Source organism: Varanus komodoensis, unplaced genomic scaffold (genome assembly GCF_004798865.1).
Source record: "Varanus komodoensis strain SLA01 unplaced genomic scaffold, ASM479886v1 scaffold2, whole genome shotgun sequence".
NCBI classification, from domain to species: domain Eukaryota; kingdom Metazoa; phylum Chordata; class Lepidosauria; order Squamata; family Varanidae; genus Varanus; species Varanus komodoensis.
In genome coordinates, this window is record NW_025335568.1 from 41,419,282 (window position 1) to 41,445,950 (window position 26,669).

A 26,669-nucleotide genomic window follows, 5' to 3' on the forward strand; every position below is an offset into this window, starting at 1 on the left:
TTTCGACATAATGCTCTACAATGTATGAATATGCCATTGTGGGTTGTAGAGTAAAAGTGGAAGTGGTGGACTGGTTGTGAAATAAAAACTGAATTGGTGAGCATGCTGCTCTCTCCTGCTTGTGTACAACAACCCATGGTTTATTTAACCAATAGGTTATTGTTAAGTGTGAACCCAGTCACTGTTCAAATTCAGAAAGCATTATAAAAGTGTTCTATTATGGTGTTCTAAGTGTTCTGCTAAGATGCTGAATATGCAGGCATCAGGATTTCAACATAAAATCAGTCTATTTTGATTACGGAACAGCTTCACTTATCCAGTTGAAGACTGACTCCTCCCTTTTGCCTTCCCATTCCCCTTATTTGTTTTATAATATTTTGTACAAATAAGAGGTTGCCCCTTCTTGCAAAATGCCCAACTAAAACTGGTTAAATTATTTCCAAATGTTTTGCACATTGCTTTTATTTCTGAATGTGCAGCTACCTGAGCTTCAGCCTCTTCTATTACATTTAATATTTTCAGTAGCACTATTGATGCAGTTTCCCCTCTTGGATGCATACAGTGACATGGTAAGAGGGCTGGAAGTGTCAAAGGAGCCAAGAGCAATGACACCAGGAGGTGTCACCAGTCTGGTCTCCTAGCAGGGTCACCCACAGCAGCATGGTCAAAGTTGGGATACCAGACAATTGAATTGAATAAAAAACTTGAGACTTGGAAGGGCAGCAATGAAAGTACTAGGGAAGATAATCTGGTGTAAGGATGTATCATTGAAGACCAAGGCCAAGATCATTCATATTATTGTATTCCCAATTACTATGTATGGGTGTGAATGCTGGACAGTGAAGGAAAGTGACAAATTGATTGCACAAAACTACAAAGCAATATAGTCATGTAGACTGGTAGCATGGAAAGCCAGGTACTTTCAGCCTAGCCTAATAAACTGTATACCAAAGGAACTATGAGAATAGGATTGGGATTTTTTAAATTAAAAGCAAAAAGCCTCTCAGATGTAGACAATAATAAACATCCCATCAGGTTTGGGATTTCCTCCAAGCTTCTTTCCAGGTTTTGGTTTTTTTTTCCTCTGTTGCTTTGAGGATATCATTGTGTGACGATGGTTTTTTGTGCTGCACACATGCTCTTAAAATTAATATCCACCAATTTTCTCCTGTTGCATGGGAATGCGAGTGGATTCAAATGACTGCTTTGATGGCTATTCCCCACTGCAGAGAACCCTCAAGGGTAGTCCCAGAATTAACTTGCTATTGTTAAAAGTTTCTGCTGTAGATCTGCAAGAAGGCTTTTTGCTGTGGCAGGACATGTGCTGGTGTGCTCCAGTTTAGTCTCCCTTTCAGTGGTATGGGTTGCTAGCTATTCCCTCAGCCCCTCCCATCTCAGTTGCCACTGACTGCTTCTCAGAACTGTGCACATGCATTTCATTCCATGTTCCTCAAAGCTCCTTTCCTTAGCAGTGTTGATTATTAGGCTTTTTTATCCATGGACATGTATGGTCTTAAGAACCGAAGAGCCACACTGGATCAGATCTCAGGCCTTACTCCTCCAGCTCACTTAGCAGCCAACCAAATGCCTACAAGAAGTCCACAAACAGCACAGCCACATCGTTATGTGCTGTCCAGTCATTTCCAACTTATGATGACCCCATGAATGAAAGCCTTCCAAAATTCCCTGTCCACAACAGCTCCACTCCTATCTTCCAAGCTCAAGGTCGTGGCTCCCTTTATGGATTCAATCCATCTCATATTTGTTCTATCTTTTCTTCTGTGTTCGATATTCCCTAGCATTATGGTCTTTTCCAGTGACTCTTGAGTTTTGTAATTTTTGCTTCTAGGGAAATATCTGGCTTGATTTGACCAAATGATGCCTTTATAATGGTTACTTTAGAAAGCAATCCTGTGGTCCCTAAATATTATCTCAGGGGTTATTGGATTGTTTGGAAACCACCCCACTCTTAGTTTTTAAGTCAAAGCTCCACCCCTGAGATGTTTTCCTGGCATTGGAGCCCCCCTCCAGAATTAGTACATGTTAAGTGAGGGAAGGATATGTTGGGGTGTGTTTGTGAAGAGGGAGTGACTAAGCCCCCTCAACCCCCAGATATGCTTCCAGCTCAAAGAGGAACTTGGGCAAGCTCCAAGACTGTTGTAACTCTTTCCCCCTTTTGGAGAACAAAGAGGAGGAGAAAAAGCATTCCCATTCCTCCTACTTCCCAGCAAAAGCCTGGCAGGGCTTTGAACAGAATAGGGCCTCCTAGATCTGCGCTCTTCATCTATAAGACTGCAGCCTTGATCCTAAATGGGCAGATTCAGCACATACTAAAGATAGGAAGCAGCAGTTACACAGGGAGAAGCACCAGCCATGGAACAGCAAAAGCCCCTGGGAACCTCAGAGTTACTTCTCTCTCCCAGTCAAAAAACTCTCCACAAATAAACCTAATTGTGTGTGTGTGTGTGTGTGTGTGTGTGTGTGTGAGAGAGAGAGAGAGAGAGAGAGAGAGGCAGACAGACAGACAGACAGACAGACTTGGAGGAATCCCACTGAAATCAATAATCATTAAAATAGTGGGCCTATTTGGAGCATCACCAAACCTCGATCCATTCCATAGAATTGACTGAGAAGGTATTAAAGCAGATAGAATACAAAAGCAGTGCCGTGACCATACTCAGCATGCAGTGGAATCATCTGTATACTGCACTGAGGCAATAAAGTTCATAGATATGCATTCAGCAGAATACAGTATGTTAATAATAAAACGGTAGTTTTTTCAGAGGATTACACTTCAGGGCATGTTATGTAAGCATAAAAACACTCTAAGCAGGAACTTCCTTACATTGGCTGGCCTAAGTTATGGGGAAGTCTTGATTTTTTTCATTATTATTATTTAGGACTTGCAACACTACAAAACAGGCAAATATAATTGCCCTCATTCCATAAGTAGAGGATCTCATGCACGAAGAAATTAGCATCATGACATACTAACTCATTAGATAAATTACATAATATAATCTGGGTGGGAGAACTTTGTACATTCCAAAGCCTTCATGACCAGGTGGCAATCAGTGCTGCTTGGATGTTAATAGATAAAGTAGGTGTCAAAAGAGCTTCTGTAGAAATGACTTAGTGAGTGCATATTCAGAGATGTTATTTAGGGAGGCCAAAATAGGGCATCATCTTCCCCTTCAGACCACCTGTAATCATAATTTTAAAGCACCTGTATTTCTGACCAACTCACTGGCTGTACTAGAGACTATTGTCATGGACAATTAAGGCTACTTATATATTAAGTATGCACTAAAGACACAATACTTTTGTTGAAACAAAGGACTATTGTTTGATCTGTGTTGATATTATGAAGTATGTAAATTAAGCACAAAGAATGCTCACTGGCCCTGAATAAGCTAAGCACTTTCTAATAATTCATTTCCACTTTGAGGAATGTACATTTTTAGATATGGAATAAAAACAAACCTTATTGAAGAACTCTAAAAGATTTGTGAGATTGGACTTACCCTTGCTGTTACTCTCCTGTGCTGCTTTTGCAGGAAGCCACTGTGGGAAACAGGAAGCCAGACAGGTTAGGCCTTTGGACTGATCCTGCATCGCTCGCCTTTTAAATAAGGTAAGACTTTCACAGAAAGCAAAAATAGGCTCTTATTGCAATGGTTCTGTCATTTCCTGTGCATGATTACAATGCCAGTAAAAAAATACCTCAAAAAAACTTCATATTTGGTTTCAAAACAGGGTTACTCCTATCTGCTCACTGTAATTAAATTGTATTTAGGGATGTGAGTATTTTCTTGGGATAACATCAAGGAGAAGTTGAAAATTTAACCAGAAACCTACACGGTGTTTAATGGAAAATACATCGTGTACCTTTTTACTATTTGTAGATAAATATAATAACTAAACTCACATAGAACCTCATGCTGCCTAAAACTGCTACATACATTATTCTTGGGCTCCTGTTCTTTCCAAGTTCTATCTTTCATTGTACTGCTGCTCAAAAACCTTGAAAAAGAAAGACAACTTTCCATACTTAGGAAACCGTATTTACAAAGGTGATTACCATGTTAGACTGGGGACTTGGAAGATCAGGATCCTAACCCCTCAGTCATGAAGCTCATTGGGTGACTTTGGGCCAGCCATAGGCCATGAACTCTTAGCTTAACCTACCTGATAGGGTTGCTGGTGTGAGGATAAAATGGAGCAGAGCAAAACTATGTAAGCTGCTTTGGGTGGCTTGCAAGAGGAAAAAAGGTAGGACATAAATGCAATGCAATAAAATAAAAACAAAAATTAATACATTTGATTCTAACATGTTCTGTTTTTAGAGGGAGGTGCATTCTCATGCATAATAAAGCCAGGATCAGTCATTGCAAAATGCTCAAATATTATGTAAGTTGCATGTATAACTATTGAAGTTTCATCTATATATTAGCTGCACTTAACATTACAATTTCTGAAATTCTTTGAGATAGTAAGGGACAAGTTAAGACATGCAGCATTCTATAACCATGCACTTTTGTTATATGACCCCAATGTTCATGTTACCTAACAAGCACAACAGATCATAACTGGAATTTGACACCATATTTAGATGAGTGTCCTACAACTATGTAAGGACTTGCTTTCAAAACTGAAAGCAACAATCGCACCCACTTCTTTCACTGGATTCTTGCTATTTGAATCTTATTCAGAGTTTAATTTCTTATGCACTGTGAAACAGTAGGAGAATGTTTTGAAAAAATGGAGCTACATTGTTAGGAGGAGTTATTTTACATGAGGAAGGAAAGTCATATAATCATACAAAACTTTAGAAGTGTTCTTGTCTGGAGACCAATGTCTTTTGTGGATACTGTATTTATATTTTTGAACATCTCTAAAACATTGAAGTCTACTTTTTAAATCCTTCTTTTTAGGATTTGGTGTAGGCATGATTGTTGGTATATTTTACTATATTATGAAATATACAAATTAGATACAACAAATGTTCATTGGTCATGAAAAATAAGCAATTTCTAAACATTTATTTAAAACTTTTCTATACCATCCCATACTTAGATGTCTCGGGACGGTTCACAACAAATTTATTTCCACTGTAGGTATAGGTTGGAACTGCATGCTAGCACTATAGGTATTTATTTTATTTTATTTTATTTTATTTTATTTTATTTTATTTAAAATATGTATATGCCGTCCTGTCACAAAAAGCCTCAGGACGGCTTACAGCATAAAATACAACATAAATAAATTCCCGACTCACACTGGCTGCAGTTAAAAACATAAAAAAGACAATATTAAAACTTATTAAAATATCGCTGGAATAAAAAGGTCTTAACCTGGTGCTGAAAAACAAATAATGACAGCACCAGGCGGACCTCTCTGGGGAGCGCATTCCATAGATGCATACATCTATTTAAATCTAAACAGATTTATTTAGGTACTAAATTCAATCAATTGAAAGGAAAGAAATAAAAACATTTGATAGGTGATATACAAGTTAACCAATGCATATTAAAAAGCTGTTGAGTTCAGGATGGTTTTCCATTTCCACCTATTTTCAGAGTCAAACAGCAGTACTTCACTATGTACAAAACCATGAAGTACATTTATTTATGTCACTATATTATGTCACACTTAGGTCATTACAGATGTGTTCATCTCTGGGATACCACAAGACTATTTGTTGTTTTTGCCGCAACAAGCTAACAGAGTTACTTCTCCAAAAAATATTTCAATATTAATTTCAGTATTGCATAATTCCATGATTTTGGCTCTTCAGCCAGTGCCCAGACATGCCCATTTCTAATGTGAACAGAACAAGCAGTCCATTGAATGACTCCTCAAAAGTCCCACTGAGTTACTGATTTAGTCCTGGCAGGTAACACGTGTCAGAATGCAACCTAAAGGTCATTAGTTATTCATGTGGAAATTTCTGTCTGGGCTTTCTAACGGCTGTGTGCTATTCAGGATAATTTAGAACAATTTAAAATTACAGCATCAGGTAAAACAGTTAATTCATTAAAAAACAGAAACAAAAAGTACAGCTGAGTTTGAGACCAGATAAACCATAACCTTTAAGCAAAATATCAGGTCCTGAGCAAAGCAAAAGCCTGCTGGAATATGAATGGCTTCACCAAGCAATAAAAGGCAGTGGAGAGAGAGCCCTGCTTCATGAGGCCTGGCGTTCCACATCATTCATCCTTGGCAAGGCCCTGTCTTTTTCAACGCCAGTCATGCTCCAAGACTGGATGGAAAACAGGGAAAGGGCCCCCTTTCTGATCTGAAGTAAGTGCACTGATACAAGCTGAGGTGATCCCTCAGGTATCCTGAACCCAGGCCTTTTGGAGTGTCCAGCAAACGCAATCCTGGGCCCTCCAACAATGACTGGAGGAGTGAGGGAGCTGGGGAAGTGTCCTGCCATAGGAGACCATGCAGGTTGCCATGTAAAGGACTGCTGGGATGCGTGCATGGAGCAGGCTGGAGGACTGCAGAGCAAAGAAACTGCACCAGGCCACAGTGCATCCTCATCCTCATCCAAAAACCACCCCCAAATGGCTTATTTCCAGGGTGTCTGAACTGTGCCTAGAAAAAAACTGGTAACCAGTGCAACCATTGTGAGATGTGTGTAACATGATCCCAGGGTCATCTGCAGACTGACCTTCCACCTGCATCGTAGACCAACTGCAACTCCCATAGAATCTTTGAAGCAGTGCAAATTAGTTACCGAGTCTTGATAGAACTAATGCAGTATTGGTTTTGTTAAAATGGTGTGTGCAAGCACACGTTTCTGTAAAAATACCTTTTTATAGTTAGAACGTTGTGTGTGGTTAGTCTTTAAAAACCAACCAGAGACCTTAGACTATTGGGCAGTATTGGGGTACAATAAATTATACGAAACATGTTACTATAGCTTGACAGTAATGAACTCTCATTTACAAAAGGCCTCATAGCTCAGTGGGATATATTTTCTAGTATATGCAAGTCTTTGTAGGGATTAGTTCAACTCTTTCCCAGAGTATTTTGCAAGCCACAACATGACTATGACTGGATACATCTTCAAATTATATCCAGTTTAATCTGTGTCTAAAATGCTGATTGAAAATGTATTAATGATCTAGCTTAATGGATATTGATTTTACTAGGTTTAGGGCAAAAAACTTACACCAATGATATAAACAAATACAATAAATGCAAGTAGCAGTCACATACTTGTAGAAATAAATCACAAAGATGCGCAAGTAGAATTTATATGTGCATTTTTGAGCAAGATAAAGAACACATATTATTTACCCAATTCTGTACACCACTATTTGCATTTCCTCTCAGATTACTTCGGAGTTCTTGTTTTTGGTGCCTAATGTATTTTCCAAATCATGTTAAAAGATAACCTTATTTCTGATAAGGAATTATTTGTACGTGCCTTTTACTACTTTTTCCAAGTTCTTGAGCTTCTCCTCCCTGCCCCTCGTCCACCCGTCCTTTAATCCCTTCCGTAGTCTTTTCTACACTGTTTGTACCGCTATCGTTGGACAGCTCCTAAGAAGCCCAGCTAATCTCCCAGAAACTCCCTCTTTTCTCGGCCGCGGGGTTCCTTGGAGGGAGGGGGGCACTGAAAAGTGCGCGTGGGCCGGAAAGGGGCTCCTGACGGATTTCTAGCGTTCCTCCTGCTACGAAAGGGACAACCAGGCTGCGAGGGCAAGCGGACGGCCAGTCTCCTTGCTGCGGGTCCCTCCAGCTGCGGTGGCCGCCCCCTCTTTCAGACTCTCCATCCCTTCTGGTTCCCCGCCCGAGACTGGGCCGGCTGAGGCCAGGGACGGCAGCCCCCAGCCCGCCCCTCGCTCCGGCCCGGCAGAGTGGCCAAGGGCGGCGGCGCCCGCGGGCCCTCCCAGCCTGCCCGCCGGCCGCCGCCTCGGCCAGGTAGGGAGTGGGCGGCGGAGCGCTTGGCGCCCAGCCAGGGGCAGAAGCATTAAAGGAGAGCCGCGGGCGGCCGCCGCTTCCCTTTCCACGCAGCACGCGCCAAGCAGGGCACCAGCAGCACCGCCGGGCTGCGCGATGGGTACGTACTCGGGAGGGGCGGTGGGGACGGCGCGGCGGTCGGGCGGCGCTGCCTGCAGGCGCGGAGCGGACGGAGCGCCCGAGAGGGACCGCGGGCGCGCTCTCCAGGTGCGCCTCGCAGCAGGGCTGCCTCCGGCGGAGCGCGCGCGGGACTCCCGCCCGACGGAGCCCTCGCAGCAGCTTCGCGCCTTCCCAGCGTGATCGCGGGGCGGCGGGCGCCCCCGGCACTCGGGCCGCCGGCCTCCCCCGCCCCGCCCCGGGAGCCCCGCGGGGCCCCGCGAGCGCGGCGGCCGGGCGCGCAGAGGCTCCTCGCGTGAGTGCAGCGAGCGGGCTCCCGGGACCCGCGTGGCGCGGCGTGCTGGGTTCAGGACGAGCGTCTGGGTGCGCCCGTGCCTGCTGGGTTGGGGAGCGCGGATGCTGGCCGGCTGCAGCCCCCCCCCCCCCAAAAGATGAAGGGCCGCCTTTTGCCTCGTTCCAGCGCGAGCTGTTCGCCCCGCGCACTGCTCGCCCTGGGCCAGAGGACCGATCCCACTCGGGCCAGGCAACGCTACCGAGAACCAACGTCGCACCCATCTGGTGCTCTCCGACGGTTTTGGACTTCGAGTCCCCTCATCCCCAGCCAACATGGCCACTGGTCAGGGCTGCTGAGAGTTGTCCTTGTAGTCCAAAACCTCTGGAGAGTTGCACCCCAAAGCCACCGTCCATTAAAAGACGGGTAAAATAGGATCATAGAACTGTACATTTAGAAGGGTCTAACCAATGGGGCCGGCTCAGTGCGGGACTGCAAGTTAAACCATCTGTCTGAGAGGGATTCTCAGCCCACAGTATATTAAGTCCGTGCCTCCTCAAGATGTCCCAACAGCTCCTCTGCTGTGTTTTCTGCTTCAGAATAACACACCTGCTTGTCTCCTTCTGGAAGGCGGAGGGACAGAATGCCCAGGATGGCAGGCTTTCTTGCAACTCCGGATCTCTCTGTCTTCATCTCTTACTCCCTGGCTTGCCTGCTGGGCAACCTATATAGTGAAGTGCAGAAAGGATGTGTGTCTCCTCCATTTAGGTCATTGCTAGGCACATGTTTCAACACTCAAATAGGTAAATTAAAAGATAGGTTGATCAGGACTGCCGTTTTTCCCTCTTGTCTTGCCTCAGCCCGTTTAGGAAAACTTTAAGAAAAAATAAGTGGAAAGCTGCATGCCAAAGCCTGGATCGGGAAGAGGAAACCAACCCAGAAGAAGCTGGAGCTGTTTTCTGGCCAGGATATGTTTACAAAAGATAATTAGGTTGGCTGGTGAACAGCTTTGGTGCACATGTGGTCACCATCACCTTTTTCTGGCAGGGCTCTTGAGCCCTTAATAATTGCATAATTGGCTCATATTAAATGCATGGTAGGCTAACATGAAGTTTGCCCTAGTTAGTCTATTTTCAGACTGGGATGAACTATAACTATTGGCCTTCTTGTCTGACACACCATTATTAAAGCATGCAAGGCTCTGCCAGAACAAAGTGGCACCTTACTCATTTGGCAATCAGAGTTTCTAGCTCCTCTGTAGCTGCAGCCTTGATTTCTGTGGCATGAAGAACTAGAGCTGCTGATTCCTGCAAAGGGACCAAGGATGGCTAGGCTGCCTCTTCTCCTCATTCTCCTGTCAGTTGGCAACCTTAGGAGTAAGTCCGCCCACCTGCATTTGAAAACTACAAGTTGGCCCTAGCCAGATCTCTTTCATGGAATCATGACTATCCATGGGTGACAATGGAAGTCAGTTTAATTGCTATGTAGAGGCCAGTTTTCAGGAGTTAAATTGGGTAGGGTTATCTTTCCTTTCAACGTGCTGTAATGCTGTACCCTCCCCAAATCATCTACTTCCATGGGGATTGAGCTTAGCATTGCTTTAGGAAGATCTGGGTTGAGATAAAAATTAATTGAAAAAAACCCATTTTTTAAGAAACAAATTGTAAGGTAAGAAACTAGTTGTTTGGCTGCACCTCCTGTGAAAGATAAATAAATCATAGTAATTATAAATTTGCATATATGAATGTAGATCGGCATATGCAGCTTGTATGCAGATAGTTCTTGGCTCCAAACCATTTAAAGTGCCTTACAAGTGCTCTGCTAGTGGTACTTCTGAGCATGTATGTCTGTATAAACGTGCAAACTAATTTCTCAAGTGTCATATTCTTCTAAAAATTACTAGGGAAACAATGCAAGTGCTGATTTCCGGGGGAGGGGGTTGTACCCACACATACAAACATACACATAATATTGCTGCAACTATGTATTCAAACTACAATCCAGTGCATACTTACTAGGAAGTAAGTTCCACTGAACTTCGTGGGACTCACAAGTGATTATGTTCCTAATCACTCTGTGAGGAATGTGAAATTTATTGTGGAATCATTCAATTACTGGGCTTTTTATTGAGAAACAGTGGGCCATAAATTAATAATTGTGCTTGTTTCAAAACTTTGTACTGTAGATTATGAACACTAAGACTTACAAAGTGCTTCTAGGTAGGAAAAGAGATGGGGAAAGACTTGAGAAAACATGGAATGCTTACACATGGAAGATGATTGGAACATACATGCTAATATTCTAGAGTGAGGCCAAGTGGGTGTAAGTACAATATAGGCCTTGTCTGGAAACCCTGTTTGGCTAGTTTTTTAAACGTGTGCAATTATAAGAAAAGGTTTTCTGCCTAGCATTTCTGCTAGCTTTGTGAATACTCTGGACCAACAGAAAGATGAATATTAGGTCCAAGATCAAACCAAAACTTTCCATAGAAACAAAAATAACAAAACTGAGGTTGTTCTATTTTGGGCACATCACAAGAAGGCAAAATTCCCTGGAGAAGACAATCATGTTGGGAGAAGTAGAAGTCCGAAGAACATAAAGACCAAATATAAGATGGATTGACTCCATCAAGGATAGCATGCCTTGAATTTACAAGAGCTGACCAAGTCTATCACAGACAGGGAATTTTGGTCTGGCATACACAGGGTCACTATTAGTTGGGGATGACTTGACAGCACATAACTACAACAACTGGCTCAAATGTACATACATTTTAAATACATTTAGGATAATTAGAAGTGGACCACCCATTCATTAGGTAAAATGAGGTCTACTTCTAAGCTAATTAGAAGTGGCCCTCCTTTTACCTAATGAAGTTAAAATGATATATATTGGACCCTAAGATAATAATTTGGTAGTATGACCCAGCCTTTTAGGCAAAATGGACCCAACCTTAATTCAACCCCTATTTATTTAACATCTCTTAATTTGTCACACATTTATTTTGCACATATTATTCTAATTAAAATGCAGTAATGATATAGGTTTGGATTGTACCTGATGTGAGCCTACCTTGGCTAATACTGGTCCATTTACCCTATTACTGTAATCCCAATCACTATGCTTAGGTCTGAACAGTGAAACAGGCCAACAGGAAGAAAAATGATGTGTTTGAAACTGGGTTTAAGAGAGCTTGGTGAATACTCTGAACCAATATACGGAAAAAGAAATAGTGGGCCATAGATTAAATCAAGCCAGAACTTTCCCTAAAAGCAAAAATGACAAAACAAGACTCACTGGACAATACAATAATGCTAGAAAAAGTCAAGGGCAGGAGGAGGAGGAGAGACCAAATGAGGGGTGGGTCAGTTCTATGGAAGAAGCCACAGCCTTGTGTTTGTAAGAGCTGAGCAGGGCTATTGGATGGGATTAATTCATAGAGAGAACTTGATGGCATATCGCAACAATAAATTCCAATACTTTAAATCACTTTTGAATTTCCTGCATTTGTTGCAGTGGTATCACACTGATTTGTATCATGCATGTTCAAATATTGACACATCCATTTACCAGTGCAAGTAAGGCCATTCCTCTGTGGCACAGATGGGAACTGGCTGTTGAATCATGTGCCTCTCCTCTGTACATAGGAACTCTGTGTGTGTGTGTGTGTGTGTGTGTGTGTGTGCACGTGTGCGCATGCGCGCTTGCACCTTTGTAATATATCCAAGCCATTTCAGTATCAATATTTGCTTTCTAGGATGCTCAGATGTTTTCATCTAACATCAGAGTTTGCATGAATCCAGTGTGCGTAGGCCTTTAAACATCGCACGGTACTCATAGAATAAATGGAATATAACTGGACTTCAAAGCTCTCCCTGTAACACCACACAGTGGAGATACTGTCTGAATAGGTCCTGACTCTTTCCGAGGTCTTTGAAGTTGCTGCTGTTGTTTGGCACATAGCAGAAATGGTGTTATAGTGACCAAGCAGCTAACTTTCAGGGGGGTTGCTCGCTCGCTCGCTTGCAGCTCTGCGTGTGTGCACGTGCACACTTTGCGCACTATGAACCGCGCTCCACCAGAATAACCAAGAAAATGTTTATTATAGCTAACAATTATATGCTTAGTTCACAAATCAGAGTTTCAAAGTACAAATCCTCATTGTACTTAAGTCTTATCTTCAAGATAGTAAAGTTGGGTACATAGCAGCACAAGTGCTGACATATGTTCTGCTGTCATGCTAACCATTAAAAGTCTGAGATGACAACTTGCCTTTCCAGATTCCATACTGTATTGCAAAGCTTAGCTGGAAATTGGAAAGCTCCAGAGCACTCACTCAGACTTGTATCCAATGTTCATCTGACTTAAGTTCCATACATTTCAGTGAGCTTGCTCAAAATAGGGCTAGCATTGAATAGAGCCCTCCGTAGTAGGAGGCAATGAAACCATTTTCACTACATACAGCCAAATACAATGGCTTCAATGCAATCAGAGTTTGTTGCACTCAATTCCCGTTGGAATTCCTGAGTGAGCTGGTAAACCACAATGATTTTTGTTGATTCTGAATTTATTAAGCATAACCAAATTTAGCTGGACTGGTACTGGCCAATGAGTGATAAGGGACATCAATGGTAGGTAGTGTGTATTTGTGTGGTAAAGTTGTGAAAATTCAGGCTGCAATCTAGAGAAGGCAACTGCATGTATGCTGATTTCTGTACACAGTGCTTAACACAAGTGTAATCATGCAGCTTTCTGAGGACAATGTCAGGATGTTTTTTGCATCCTAGCACACATTGATAGAACTAATTGCTGTTTATCTCTGCTTATGCAGCACCATCTGTTGAAATGAGAGTTGCAGCTTTGGAAGAGTTTTATGCTTTCTTAAGCAATAAATATAGTTATGGAACTACAGAAACTCTGAACTAAGAGCCAGAATGATATGGTGACTAATGGACTTAGACCAAGGAGGCCTTGGTTCAAATACGCACTCAGACGTGAGGCTTATGGGGTGCTGTAGTAGTTTAGAGTCTCTCTCTCTTTCAATTTCAGCCTAATCTATATTACAAAATTGTGAAGGTAAAAAGGGGGTGAGAAAAGAGACCACCCTGAACTCTTCGGAAGAAGGGTGGGATAAAAACAAATAGTATTAGTGCAAAAGCACTGGAAGCAGCCAGCTAAACTTAGTTGTGCAGCTGCTAATGTTCTGTCCTGGCTATCGCACTTTACACATGCAAGTAGATGTTCGTACAACCAATATGATGTACATAATTCTTGAGGGTGCAATCCCATGCATGTTTAGACAGAAATAGATCTACAGCTCGCAACATCCGCTAGCCCACTATGTTGATCAGGGCATGCTGTGAGTTACAGGTCTTTTTTGTGCCTTCACTTGCATAACATTATACCTTTAGATGAGGAAGTTTGCTGACTGGCCAGTCACTGGTTGATACTATTTTTAAAAAAGAAAATGCAATAAATGATTTCTTTATTTTCCACTCTGTGCCTACAATTTTATGTGTAATGAAAATAGGGAGGGTATGGGACCAGTGAAATGAAAGCAGAACATATGAAGATGTCTTAGGCTACTAGCCTAGGCAGGTTTACTCAGAAGTAAGTCCTATAGCATTTACTCCTACTTAAGTATGGATAGGATTGTAACGTTAGTTTTCATACAGTTTCAGGAAGCTCAATCAGATTTGTTCTTTCTCTAACTTACCCTGTTTCTAAACATGGTTTTCCATAATTTAGAGCACCAATAGGTCCTTTAGTAGGCACAACTTCAAATGAGAGGAAAGTGTTTAGGTGAAAATGTGTAAATTAATTAGATCAGTTCTTGGGCATATTCAGGATTTAACCCATAGCAAATCAGTATGGGTTAAGAAAATGCCTTGTGATTATATTGATGAATACTTATAAAAATGTCACCTTGGGATGAACAGTTGTACTTTCTTTGAGCCCAGTATTTTGTGTTGTCATGTATTGTTAGTAAATTTAATTGACTCTAGTCAATGTGGATTATGAAGCAGTATGATCAAATGTTTTCTGGTCAATAGGGCAACAGGGGAGGGCTGTCCCCTATTGACCACATAAGGCAACCTGCACAGGAATATTACAGACTGACCTAATGCACATTCATATTTTAAGTGAGATTATTATATAAGTTAACTTACAAAACTAGCACATTTTAAACCTGTGTGCTGTTTTAACTTACACTTTGGAGCTGGAGCTAATCAGTTTTTATTATTTTTCATGTATTTCATAGGCCTTCATTTTATTATCATTCTTTCTTTTTTAGAATTCCTCTTGCTTTCTCTTTTGTCTGTAACACACATGTATCTAAACTGTAATCTCCTCAGTAGAAATTTTAAATGATGGCTGCATGTATTCCACAGTTAAATTTATTTAGCATACTTATTCCTTTTCTTCACAATTCTGTTTCCCACAGAGAAACATCAAGGAAAACACGTGGTAAGTGTTTATACCATAGACTTTGGAAACTTTCTTCTTGGTGGGTATCTTCTTAATTTTTGAGAATACATTATTACTGCTCAGTAACCTGTATTAGCATCCTGTGGCTTTCCAGGTAAAATTCAAAGAGCTGATTTTATCCGCAGCATCCTAGATTGCACATCTGTTTGTTTATTTATTAATATAAAGCTACCTGTTTATGGTTTTGTGTAAGGCAAAAGAGGAGAGAATTAGAAGGATTTTCAGAAGAACTGAGGAGTAGTTTGGGGGAATATACTGAAGAATAAATATATTATTAGATTGAAAGAATGTTTAGAGAAAATGAAGAGCAAAGAAAAGATAAAGGCAATATTAGGAGAGGGTAATGTAACTTGGTATAACATATTTCAGTTAGAACAATGGACTAAAGTTTCCATATGTGATGTGAATGTGAATACATAAATAAATGGTTGGAAGTAGTTTTCAAAGAAATTAGTAAAATATTGAATGTAAACATTGAAGTAGACCCTGCACTAGCATTAGGACCCTATTTAGGGAATGAGTGGGTTAAAATATTTAAAAAATGACAAATTTTCTAACAGCAGTAAGATTACTAATAGCAAGGAACTGGAATGTAAAAGGTGATTATCAAATAAATGATTGGTATAAAGAATTTTGGGATATAGCCATTAATGATAAGTTAACTTCCAATATTAAGTGGAAGAAAGGTTTGAGGAGTAAAAATTATTTGAAGATATTTAGAGACCAATTATTGAATATAAATATGTTTTAATAAAGGGAAAGGGGAATGAGCCATCACAAGATTCAGTGCAGTTCTGGAAGGGGAGTGGGAGTGGAACAACCTGAATGGATAAATGACTTTACATTAAATAGCAAGTATCTGTTGGTCCTGGTGGAGGTAGCACTGTAATTATTGTATTGTTTAAATATGTTCATCATTACTATTTTATTTCTATTGTTTTATATTCATGTAACTACAAGTTTTATTCTTGTTAAAATTCAATAAAATTATAAAAAAGAAGAGAGAGGATCATAAAATCCTTAAAATCTACTCTATTTATTTAACAATCCCTTGGCTGTCTGGGTAGGAATTGTATGCCATTTAATGTAGATGATACACTTTCCTGCTGAATACTTAATTATTTATTAGATTTGTATATTATCCAACTGGCAAGAGCAAAACTAATACCATATTAAACATCAAAATATTAAAGACATTGAGAACCCAATAGTAAAATTAAGCAAGTAACAAAGCAAAGGTTAAATGCCTGCTTTAAAAGGACAATCTTAACTTGGTGGCTAAATGTAAGCAGTGAAGATGCCAGGCAGAGCTCCCTGGGAAGGGTATGCTGTAGAAGGGGGCCACTGCAGAAAAGGCTCTTTTCCTAGTAGCAACTGCTCCCACCATTGTAGGGGGTAGGACACAGAGAAGAGTGTCCAAGCACAGTCTTCCTGATTGGAGCATATTGGAGAAGGCACTCCTTCAGGTAGACTGGTTCTCTCCAGGGTTTAGAGTTTTAATGTAATCAAGTAAAATGTTCAGACTGAATCTGTTTAAGCTATCTATCTATCTATCTATCTATCTATCTATCTATCTATCTATCTTATCACATTTGTATGCTGCCCAATTATGCCACAGCACCTCTTTATTTAATTTAGTAATTAAAATAGTAATTTGATTGTTACTATTTTTAAAGCTACAAGCTATGGTGAAGAGCTTAAGCTTCTGAATCCTGAGGATCAGCTTCTCTCTGTTCTTCCTGCTCTGCATTGTTGGTGGGCAGCCATTTTCAGTTGTCTGGCAACAATATTTCAGCGTGGGGGCCAAGGAGGTTGGAGTGGCTTCGGGATACCTCACATCCTGGCCGCTCCTGCTTCCACGCTTCCCCATCTCCCAAAATGCCTCTTTCACTCCTTCGGCAAGGCTTCTTTCCCAGCTGTGGGGAGCAGCTAACACGCCTTCTTCCATGCTGGTTGTAAGTGGGCATGGGAAGGAAGAGCCTGCGCTGTCCAGTCCTGAAGCTGGGAACCTGAACAATCCAGTGATCCCCTCAGACACTGCAATGCAAGACACTGGCTTCCCAATTCAGCTGGTTTTTTGCAGGTAGTTCTCTGGCTTGTTCTAAAAAATGGAACTGCCCTCCTACCCAAAGACTCGCATGCAGGGAAAGTTCCAAGATGTGGATGAGTGAAAGAACCCTTATTTCCAACCTTATGTGTGTGTGTGTGTGTGTGTGTGTGTGTGTGTAACGATGTGGTTTCCTGTGATGTTCTCTGCCTCATTTTTCCTCCCTTGCCATTATATTTATTCCCTGGCATAGGTAGGCAAACTCTTCGTCCCAGGGGCACATCTGGAAATTTGAGAAACAGTCCTGGGTACAGTCATAAAATGCTTGCTGTGGATGGGCATAGCTAGATGCAAAGGGCAAGTAGCCTAGAGACACTTGTGGGAAATTAAGATATAGCAGCTAGATTGTTTCACTTTCAAGCCAGGAAGAAAATAATAATAAAATTACAATTGGAAGAAGTAAGTTATTTATCCTACACACATTCAATAGCATGATAAGTATTGTGGTTCATATTTTTCTCTTTTTCTGCTCCCTCAGCCAGGTTGTTTTGGCTACCCACTCAGCATCTTCTTCATAGTCATCAATGAATTTTGTGAAAGATTCTCCTACTATGGAATGCGAGGTGACTTTCTCTCTACTGTCATTTAATGCTTCTGGCTGTATTTGCAGAATGGCCCCTCCAGTTACTTGCCTTGTTTTCTTCCCACAGCTGTGCTTGTTCTCTACTTCAAGTTTTTTCTCCACTGGGATGACAATCTTGCTACAGCCATTTACCATACATTTGTTGCCCTTTGCTATCTAACGCCTATCCTTGGTGCAATTATTGCTGACTCCTGGCTCGGAAAGTTCAAGTGAGTAAAATTTAGGACACCAAAATAATTCTGTACAGCTGAATAGAATGAATATTCAGATGTATTAATTAATTAATTCACATATTTACATGCCTCCTATAACTGCCAGAACGGTTTTGTAGGCTATACTGAGCTAAATGAACCCTATAGACTGATTCTAAGGCAACTTCCTATGTTATTGCTTTTCTAAAATGTTTTCCTCAGGATTTTATGAGCAACAGATAAATAAGTTTTGCTGTCTTCATTTAGTGCTTTAGCAAGTTATCTGTGACAGTGCCCTATTTTTGCCGCCTTCTGAGCTGTGTAATTGCTTTTTAATAATAGAAAATTGCCCCACTGCAGCAAATGTAATGTTAGGGCAGAAACTGGGTTTTACGCACAGTGGGTGCATACAGGTTGGGAGTTCCAGCCACTTTTGCATGTATGTTTAAAGATGCACATTTTCATTGTCCACAGTCTGTGTAACAAACCTTATTGCTATACCTTATTGCTATACCTAAGCTTCTGTTTCTCTTCAACAAATCTATAGTGGATTTGCCTAGATGAAACTACATTCCATTGAAATCACCCTGTTTATATTCAAACACTGTTAGTACATATACTAAATTAGGACAAACACACTTAGAATCAAGTTAGTAATTTTCACTGTATTTTCCATATTTGTACATTCAGATGTAGAGGCTGTGAGCAAATAGTACAAAAATAGCTAAGCAATCAAATACTGAATTGACATTCAGTGATAAGTTCACTGTTTACATATGTTCAGTAATAATATGCTCACTTTTTGTTATTCTTGGATTCATATTCAAGAAAGAAAGAAGGGTTGTGCCATTAAAAATACATCTTCTCTTTGCTTTCTTCATAACAGGACCATTGTTTACTTGTCCATTGTGTACACGGCTGGGCAAGCAGTCCTGTCAATAAGTTCCATAAATGATTTGATGGATGGAAATCGGGATGGTGTTCCAGATAACGTTAATGTTCCTGTGTAAGATGCAACTCTTATTTTTGTCTTCTACATGAATGCTCATTGGGACGTATTAGAAATTCAGTGTACCACAAATCCTCTGATTACTGTGGTTTTAATTGTCATAACCTTGGTTCCTCTCTTTGTATCATACTGTTATCCTTATAATATAGCAATGTCCAAGGAATTTTATTACACATATTGATAAAACTGAAAATCTGCTGATGGTGGAAGAAATGCGTCAGTTACCATGTTTTGGTCATGCGGTGTAAAGAACTTGCCTGACTTAAAGCTCAAACTTGGTAGCGTTTGCTATCACTTTACAGAAGAAATGGTGTACTATATAGCCCATGCATGCAAGCTTGATCAGAGGCTACTTTTAGTTTTTTCACTGTAAGGCACCATGCATTGCTAGGAGGTATGCACAAAAAGAGGAGGAAATTACAGGTTCGTAGCAATAATTTAAAAGAGGCTCATGTGAACCTACAGAATCTTGCATTTTCATATTTACTTGCCAATGAAATTTGTATAGTGCATATCTTTCTACATTATACATCTTAGCATACTGTGTTTTCCATTATGCACTGTTCCCTATTTAATGGGTTTGATTTTTCTTGCTTTTCTAGAAGATCTATTTTTTCCGTATGCTTGTTAGTTTGCGCAATGATGTATGAATCGGTTTACAGAGAAAATGTTTCATTGTATACTGTTGCGATAGTTAGGACTAAACAACATTCTGTATTGTTATGTAGCCTGCAGATAATACCCAACATTTTGTTTACTTGAGTTGAGCATGCCCTGGGTCTGATCTGGTGCAGGGCACTGCATGTGAATAGGGGAGGTGTGAAGTTCCCACCAAAACACTTCATCCTCCCCCCCAAATTTGCCCCCCCCTTTTCACTGCAGGCCTAAAAAGGGGGAGGGAGGGAAACTCCACTGGCACCAACAGATATTGATTTCTTTCTGCTAGTATCCATGTTCATAGGGTGAATTCTGGAGAGAAAGTGGCTAGCTGGGAAGATTAAAATTCCCCTACCCATGTATACTGGTCATAATCCAAAGCAGACCCCTGTGTGCATACAGTAAGGTAAATAAATGATGAGGGTCCACTGCATAGTACATATTTAGCATAGCATGGCTATGTGAGTAATTGATCTAAAATGCAAGCCATGGACACATACTTGGAATTTTCATTATGGGACTTACAGGAAAGAAGATCCATGTGATATATGAAAGAAGTCCTGAATACAGAAGTTAGACATGATTTATTCTTTTAATGCTATTTTAAAAGCAAAATCCAACTTGATTTGCACCTCTAGTACTGGCCATTCACATCCTTAGTGATTCGTGCTCAGAATGATTATATAGACCATGTGCTTTAACCCACATGAGATCTTTAGACATCACATTATATGTCTATCAGCCATTTCTCACATAACACATTTGCAAACGCACCTGAAACCAGAAATATCAAGAGGACAGGTTGTGGTTCTCCATTCATTAGCTTCAGTTTCTCTATTTCCACCCTTTCAGTGCTTTGTCTATGATTGGCTTGATCCTTATTGCATTTGGAACTGGTGGCATCAAGCCTTGTGTCGCAGCATTTGGTGGAGATCAGTTCGAAGATAACCAGGTATAATAGCATTGTTACATTTTTCTCTTACTCTGTAACTGGTGATAAGTTTCAGGATGCAATGCTTACCTCAGGTTGTGTTTTAAGGAGAATTGCATAATACCTGTTTATTTACAAATATATCGCCTGAGCATATCTTTCTAAAAGTTACTCATATTGCAACTGCAGAGAGAGAGTGCGCCCTCCGAAAGTCACTTCGAGGCATGCTGTCTCCCTATCTCCCTTCCTCCCCACTCTCTCTCTGAGTCTTCCGCAGATACCTGCAGTCTGTCCCCCAAATGCTTCTGTTGTTTTCCCACTCCAATTTGTCCTTGCATGGAACAGGCAGAAGATAGGACAATATGGCTGCTCTCTTCAGCTACCTGCTCGTCTTCCCAGGTCAACCTCTTTAACAAACATTGTGTGTGGCAGCTTTGCTGTTGACTCTTAAGAAAGGTTTGTAGCCATAGTGCTCCATTAGCACTCTCTTCTCCAAACATCACAAATGTACAAATGCAAATTAAATGATGTAGCATTTGCGTTTCAACTGTTGTAACAGTTTTGCAACACTATACTTATTTATAGCAGCTCTGTGTTTTCACATTTTCAATGTTAAAGCTAAACATGTATATGGCTGAGCACGTGACCTTTCTTCTTTGGTCAGATGCAACAACAGACAGTTCTCTGTTTTATCAGACTATGTTCTCCTTTGCATTTCAGGAAAAACAAAGAAGCAAGTTCTTTTCTATATTTTATCTTGCCATCAATGCTGGAAGTCTTATTTCTACCATAGTCACTCCAATTCTTAGAGGTAAATTTTGCTCTAAGGAGCCCCAAAGTCAGTCTGGAAGTTCTGGGGAAACAGCAAAAAATGGGGGAGGGAGCTCATCAGGTTTTCAGGCCTTTTAAAGAAAAAAGTAAATTGTTTTTAATGGTTTGTTTGTTAAAAGCAAACAAATAGCAACACACACCTCTTGACACCTGGATACAAGTGCAGTTCTAATAAAGTGTGGGTGTATTTCATTTTATATTGTTTCTTATTGAATACTTTCCCCCCATTAAAAGTCTAACATCAAGGTGAACTTTCTTAAGGAGTATACACAAGGAGAGGCTATGTGGTATAGTAGTTAGAGCATTGCATTGTGATTTGGGAGACCTGGGTTCTAGGGACTGTGTACGCTACCTGAGGAGCTGCAGCTAGGAACAAATCAAATCAAGTTATTCATTACAGTCACAGACCAGCCTGGCTAGGAACAGGTCTGCAATAAATAGAGACACCCCTGACTCCAGGAGCGAGGATCCCTTTCTGCTCATGCAACAAGGCCGTACTTGGATCCAAGATACTGGCTTCGCATCGTGTCAGGACTATCGTTAACTGCAATTAGCTTAGCCTGTGCATGGCAGTGTAGAAATGGCTTGGCCAAAATAATGACAACTGAGCTGTGTTAATAAGATCATTAATCTAGTTTAATTGATTGTAAACAAAAAGTAACTGAAACAAATGCTAATAAAGCACAGTATATTATCTTAACTTTACAAAGGAAGAGGCCTTTATTCCACACTGAGAATCTTTGCCCATCCAGAACCCAAATAGGATCCCTAAGATCTGTCATTCAGTCATTCATACTTTGATTGCCTGGTAAGCTCTTCATCATCAGAACTTGATAGGTAAAACAGCTTGCAGAAGATTCTGGTTCAGAAAAGAGGCGGGATGATGCCTACCATGTGTTTCTCTGATTTAGGGGAAGAATGTGGAATTCACACCAAGCAAAAATGTTACCCTCTGGCATTTGGTGTTCCTGCTGCACTAATGGCTGTGGCGCTGAGTAAGTTACAGACTTTCAAAAACATTCTTTTACCCCACATATTTACTATAATTTTTCTGTACTAGTCTAATCATAAAGTTTAAGGTGCAGACACTCATCCTAACACCTCTCAACACCCTTGCCCCAAGGAGACAAATGCATTGTCCCCCACTAATGCAGAAATTGTATCGATCCATTATATATAGTTATAGACCTGGCTTGGATGCCATGACAACTCACCATGTTTTATTACCATAGCTGGGTTGTCGTATTGTATGAACAAAGAAGGTGGATTGTTTTTCCCCCAAGCAGCCCACCTTTTGGGTTGTTCTAGGGTTGTGGTCATCCATGGTGCATTAGCATGTCACCTAACCTGGAAGACATGACCCACCTTGGATGAGAGCCAAAAGCTCGTGGCAGGAGCAGCAAATACTGCTGCTGCCGCTGCTTGGAGAGCCCTGCAGAGCCTAAATGGCACCTGGGAGCTGCTGTTGGAAGCTTTGCCCTGCGTGCCATGCCATGGAGGGGCCATCTCTGATGGTGACTCTGGAGCACACCTCTCCAACCACCAGCCAGGAGCTGCTCTGCTGGGCTGCCCTATCCTCAAGAAGAGACCTTCAGGCAGGAAGTGGGAGCTGGCCATCTGCTCCGTCGCACTGGTCCATGCTTGAAGCAGCACTGCTGAGCCAGTTCGGCACCCTGCCACTTGCTCCAGAGGGAAAAGAAGGTGGAAGCACCCAGTCAGCTCACCTCCCTGCTGAGCTTCAGGGCTCCAGCCCTGTTTGCACTATGGAGGAAAATAGTTCTTCATTGTGGCCTCTGTGCATTACACATATGGGTGCTGCGCCTTCACCAACAGTGTTTCTGCCCTGAAGCATGATGGTGTCAGCTTCCAGCCTCAGCTGAGACAACTGATAGAAAAGAGCGTGGAGGGAGGGAGCAATGTATCCATAATGGGTCCAATTATCTGTTGGGGTCATCATGGGCATGTAGCAAAATGACCCACCCACCTTGGGTTTTTGCTTCTCCTCAGCCATAGTGTATAGGACTGGTGTCAAGTGTAGGCACCTCTTGAGTGTCCACAGCCTAGTGGCGACCCACTGACAAAAGCCCTTCAGCATGGCTTCTTCTCCTCACTATTGAACCTACCTAGCTGACTGAGTCCTGTCTATTTCTGAGGCTAAGCAAAAGCAGTCAGGGCTTCATCTTAGCAGAGAGGATTAAGAAGCCCCTTGTTCTTCCATCAACCATGTTATTTTCCTTGCCAAATTGCAGCTTCAGTAGCTTCATGTGTAGAACATAACAATGAAACCATACATTATGTATACCTCTATTCTTAGTCTGAGAGCTAGCCTAGTGAGTGATTCCTGGCTGTGGTTACTCACTAGTTAGGAAAATACACCTTCTGTAAACTTTGCAGCCACACCTCTTACTTCTATTTAAAGTCTTCCAGTGCTGAGCTGTAGCATTACAAGAGGTTCTGGAGTACTACCAAAGGAGCTGTTACTTAAGTTAATCCTTCTTCTCTGGAAGGCTTTTAGAGAAAGAAGGAAGAATGGGTGCATAAACTGTGGAAAGGAGTAAGGGGAGAAGAAGAGAATTGGAGTGGCTAAAATGGGATTGAAAGAAGAGATTTCCTCAATTGTGCATGTGGGAGGTGGGGCAGCTAGCAATATATACATCACATAGAAATATACTTCAGATTTTCTGCAGAAACTTAAGTCCCCTTCAGCAGGAACAACTTTAAGTTTCCAGTGACTAGAACATTAAACATTTTTGTACCTGTTCTGCTTGCAGTGATGTGAAAACAGCTCCAGGGAATTAGTCAGTGTTAGTAACAAAGGTAATGTTTGTAGGCAGTCCAAAGTCCAAACTCAAGGAATTCCAAAATCAGGGAAATATAAACCTGGAAACTCTTACACAGACATTGTTCTAATACTTTGTATCTGGAAACTAAGTCTTTTAAGACTTCTTCCAAAGTATTGTTTGACATCTCCTTCTGAGTTCAAGAAGGGAATGGTTATGCATTAAAGAGAGGGAGTAGCTGGCCATCTCCAGAGAGGACTACAGAACCCTCAAAGTCCCTCAATACAGGCAGATCCACCAAGATGGTTGGCTTAGGGGCCCTCAACGCATCATCCAAACAGGAGTCCCTCACTGGAAGCATGGCAGTACCTACATAATGATGTTCCTACCTATACTTACTGGAAAAGCTCACTCTAGAATACTGGCCTCCTATATAAAGTTCTTGGTGAAGAACTGAACTGAATGTAAGTCAGGTTTGATACTACACCTAGCCATGCAGAGTTGTGAAAGCTTGTACGGCATTTATTTATTTAAAGCATTTCTATGCCACCCCATTCGCAAAAAGCCTCGGGGCGGCTTACAAAACAGATCATACAAATCATTACAGATCATACAGGCATCTGTATGATCAGTCAAATAATGCAACAGATTTAGCAAATATTGGTGCTATTTCTTTCCGCAGTGGTATTCATAGCTGGAAGTAGAATGTACAAGAAAGATAAACCTCAAGGCAACATAATGGTCCAAGTTGCTGCATGCATTACGGTAAGCAATGTACAAAGCAGGGCTAACATTCTTTTTATTAGTTATAATCTTTATGTTTTCATTTTCAAAAATATTACAACTGTACAAGTATATTAAAATGTGTAATATAAATCCCTATGTCCTGCCTCTCCCCAAAATACTCTGTGTGAACAAGTTTAATTCCAAAAAGTTAAGTAGCAGTAAAGTTTGTGCGTTGGATTTTGGATAGCTGTGATTTCTGAGCTTTTCTGGGGAATATGTCATATTTAAAATTAGCTGCTCTGTGAGATTCAGGAATCTGGTAGAATGAGGAAAAACTGTGATGACTTGATCAAGTAAAATGGATGACTTGATATTGAAATTGACCAGCTGACTACATTTCCCACTTTGTCTTTCAGTTAAGCCTAACATTCTCAAGCTTATCTTTGCCTGAGCTTGATTCTGATACAGAAAGCGTAGTTCATTTTGAATTTAAATTGGAACAGGGAATGATTCCACTTCTCAGATACACAGTACATACCAGGGGTGGCCAGACTTGCTCAACAGAAGAGCCACATATGTTAAATGTCAGATATTTGAGAGCTGCAAGCAGGTGCCCAGAGGTGGCAGCAGTGGGTGGCGAGTGGCAAGCAGGTGCCCAGGGGTGCCCACAGTGGCGAGTTGCAGAAGAAACTCAAAGCAGCACATGGCTCCTGAGCCTTGGTTTGCCCACCCCTAGTAGATGCCCTTTATTCGGTGATCTGCTGATTTCATAGCTTTTTTTAAGAACTGAATAATCAGTTCCTACAAAATTGATTTTCTGCACTAACAGAATATTCCCGTTGTATGATATTGAAGCATAATTGTTTTGGCATAATTCTTCCAGGCTCATCTTATGTCCTAAATGTTGCCTGGAATCATTAAGAACATCTAAATTAGGGATAGAGAACATGAAGGGAGCATGTGGCCTCCTGATCTTGAGTGGAACCCCTGTCCCCAAATTGCCATCACTTCTATGGCAGCATGGTGGACTAAAAAGGCCAAATTTAGATTTAAACCCAGGAACGTGCTGAGAAACTGGATAAGGTAACGTTTTTCTTCCTATCTCATAACAGAAGTTAAGATCATCCAGTGAAAGTAAATAGTATGAGAAGTACTTCACACAATACATTCTTCAATTATGCTAGTAGAAGACAACTGAATTCAATGGGTTTACAGGGGAATTAGACAGATTCATGGACCATAAGGGTATCAATAGCCACTGGTCATGCTGGCTAGATTCTGCCTCCAGTATCAGAGGCAGTATGCCTCTCTGGTGTGGGGGAACATGATCAGGAAGGTGCTTTGTGAACATGTCCTGCTGGGGGGCAGCCCAGAGGCATCTGGCCACTGTGCAAACAGAATGTGGGGCTGCACATGCCTATGGTCTGATCAGATACAGCTATTTTTATGTTCTTACGACAGTTGCCACATACAATTTTTTACACATAATGTTGCTATTTCAGTCAGGTAAACTGGGAAACATATCTGCCCCCACTCACAAATACTTGTGAACATAAATAGAGAAAACATAATAGCATTAAAAGTTTGCTAATGGTCTCTTTCCAGTTTGCTGTCAAGAACCGTTTTAGACATCGCAGTAAACAATACCCCAAGAGGGAGCACTGGATGGACTGGGCTAATGAGAAATATGATGTAAGTTGTTTGAATAGTGCTTTAAAAATGATCAATTTAATAATGTTTGCCTTGATACTTTAACTTTACATAGACATGTTAAGTGACATGCTTTCTGTCAAAGCTGTCCAAAGCAGCACCAAAGCCTTTTGTTAAGGCGTGTTATTTTCTGTAGCTTAGGATTTCTCTGTGTGCTTATAAAATATATCAAATCTCTCTGCCTCTCAGTTGATTGGACAGACACCAGCTCTTAAATGCGGTTTGAACCTACACATTTTAGAGATTTAGAAAAGTGATGCAACTAGAATCAGATTAATGGATGGAGTACCCTG

The 26,669-nt window shown here is 41.1% G+C and overlaps 1 protein-coding gene across 1 annotated transcript in view; it reads left to right on the forward strand.

The window, feature by feature from the left end:
• Positions 1 to 26,669, forward strand: part of SLC15A1 (solute carrier family 15 member 1) — a 51,043-nt gene that overhangs the window by 7,909 nt on the left and 16,465 nt on the right. Inside the window, exons 2-9 of the mRNA XM_044428953.1 lie at positions 17,437 to 17,521; positions 17,609 to 17,750; positions 18,619 to 18,738; positions 20,251 to 20,350; positions 21,050 to 21,140; positions 22,072 to 22,155; positions 24,623 to 24,705; positions 26,272 to 26,358. Of these exons, the coding sequence (XP_044284888.1) occupies positions 17,437 to 17,521; positions 17,609 to 17,750; positions 18,619 to 18,738; positions 20,251 to 20,350; positions 21,050 to 21,140; positions 22,072 to 22,155; positions 24,623 to 24,705; positions 26,272 to 26,358 (792 nt within the window). The remainder of the gene's footprint in view (positions 1 to 17,436; positions 17,522 to 17,608; positions 17,751 to 18,618; positions 18,739 to 20,250; positions 20,351 to 21,049; positions 21,141 to 22,071; positions 22,156 to 24,622; positions 24,706 to 26,271; positions 26,359 to 26,669) is intronic.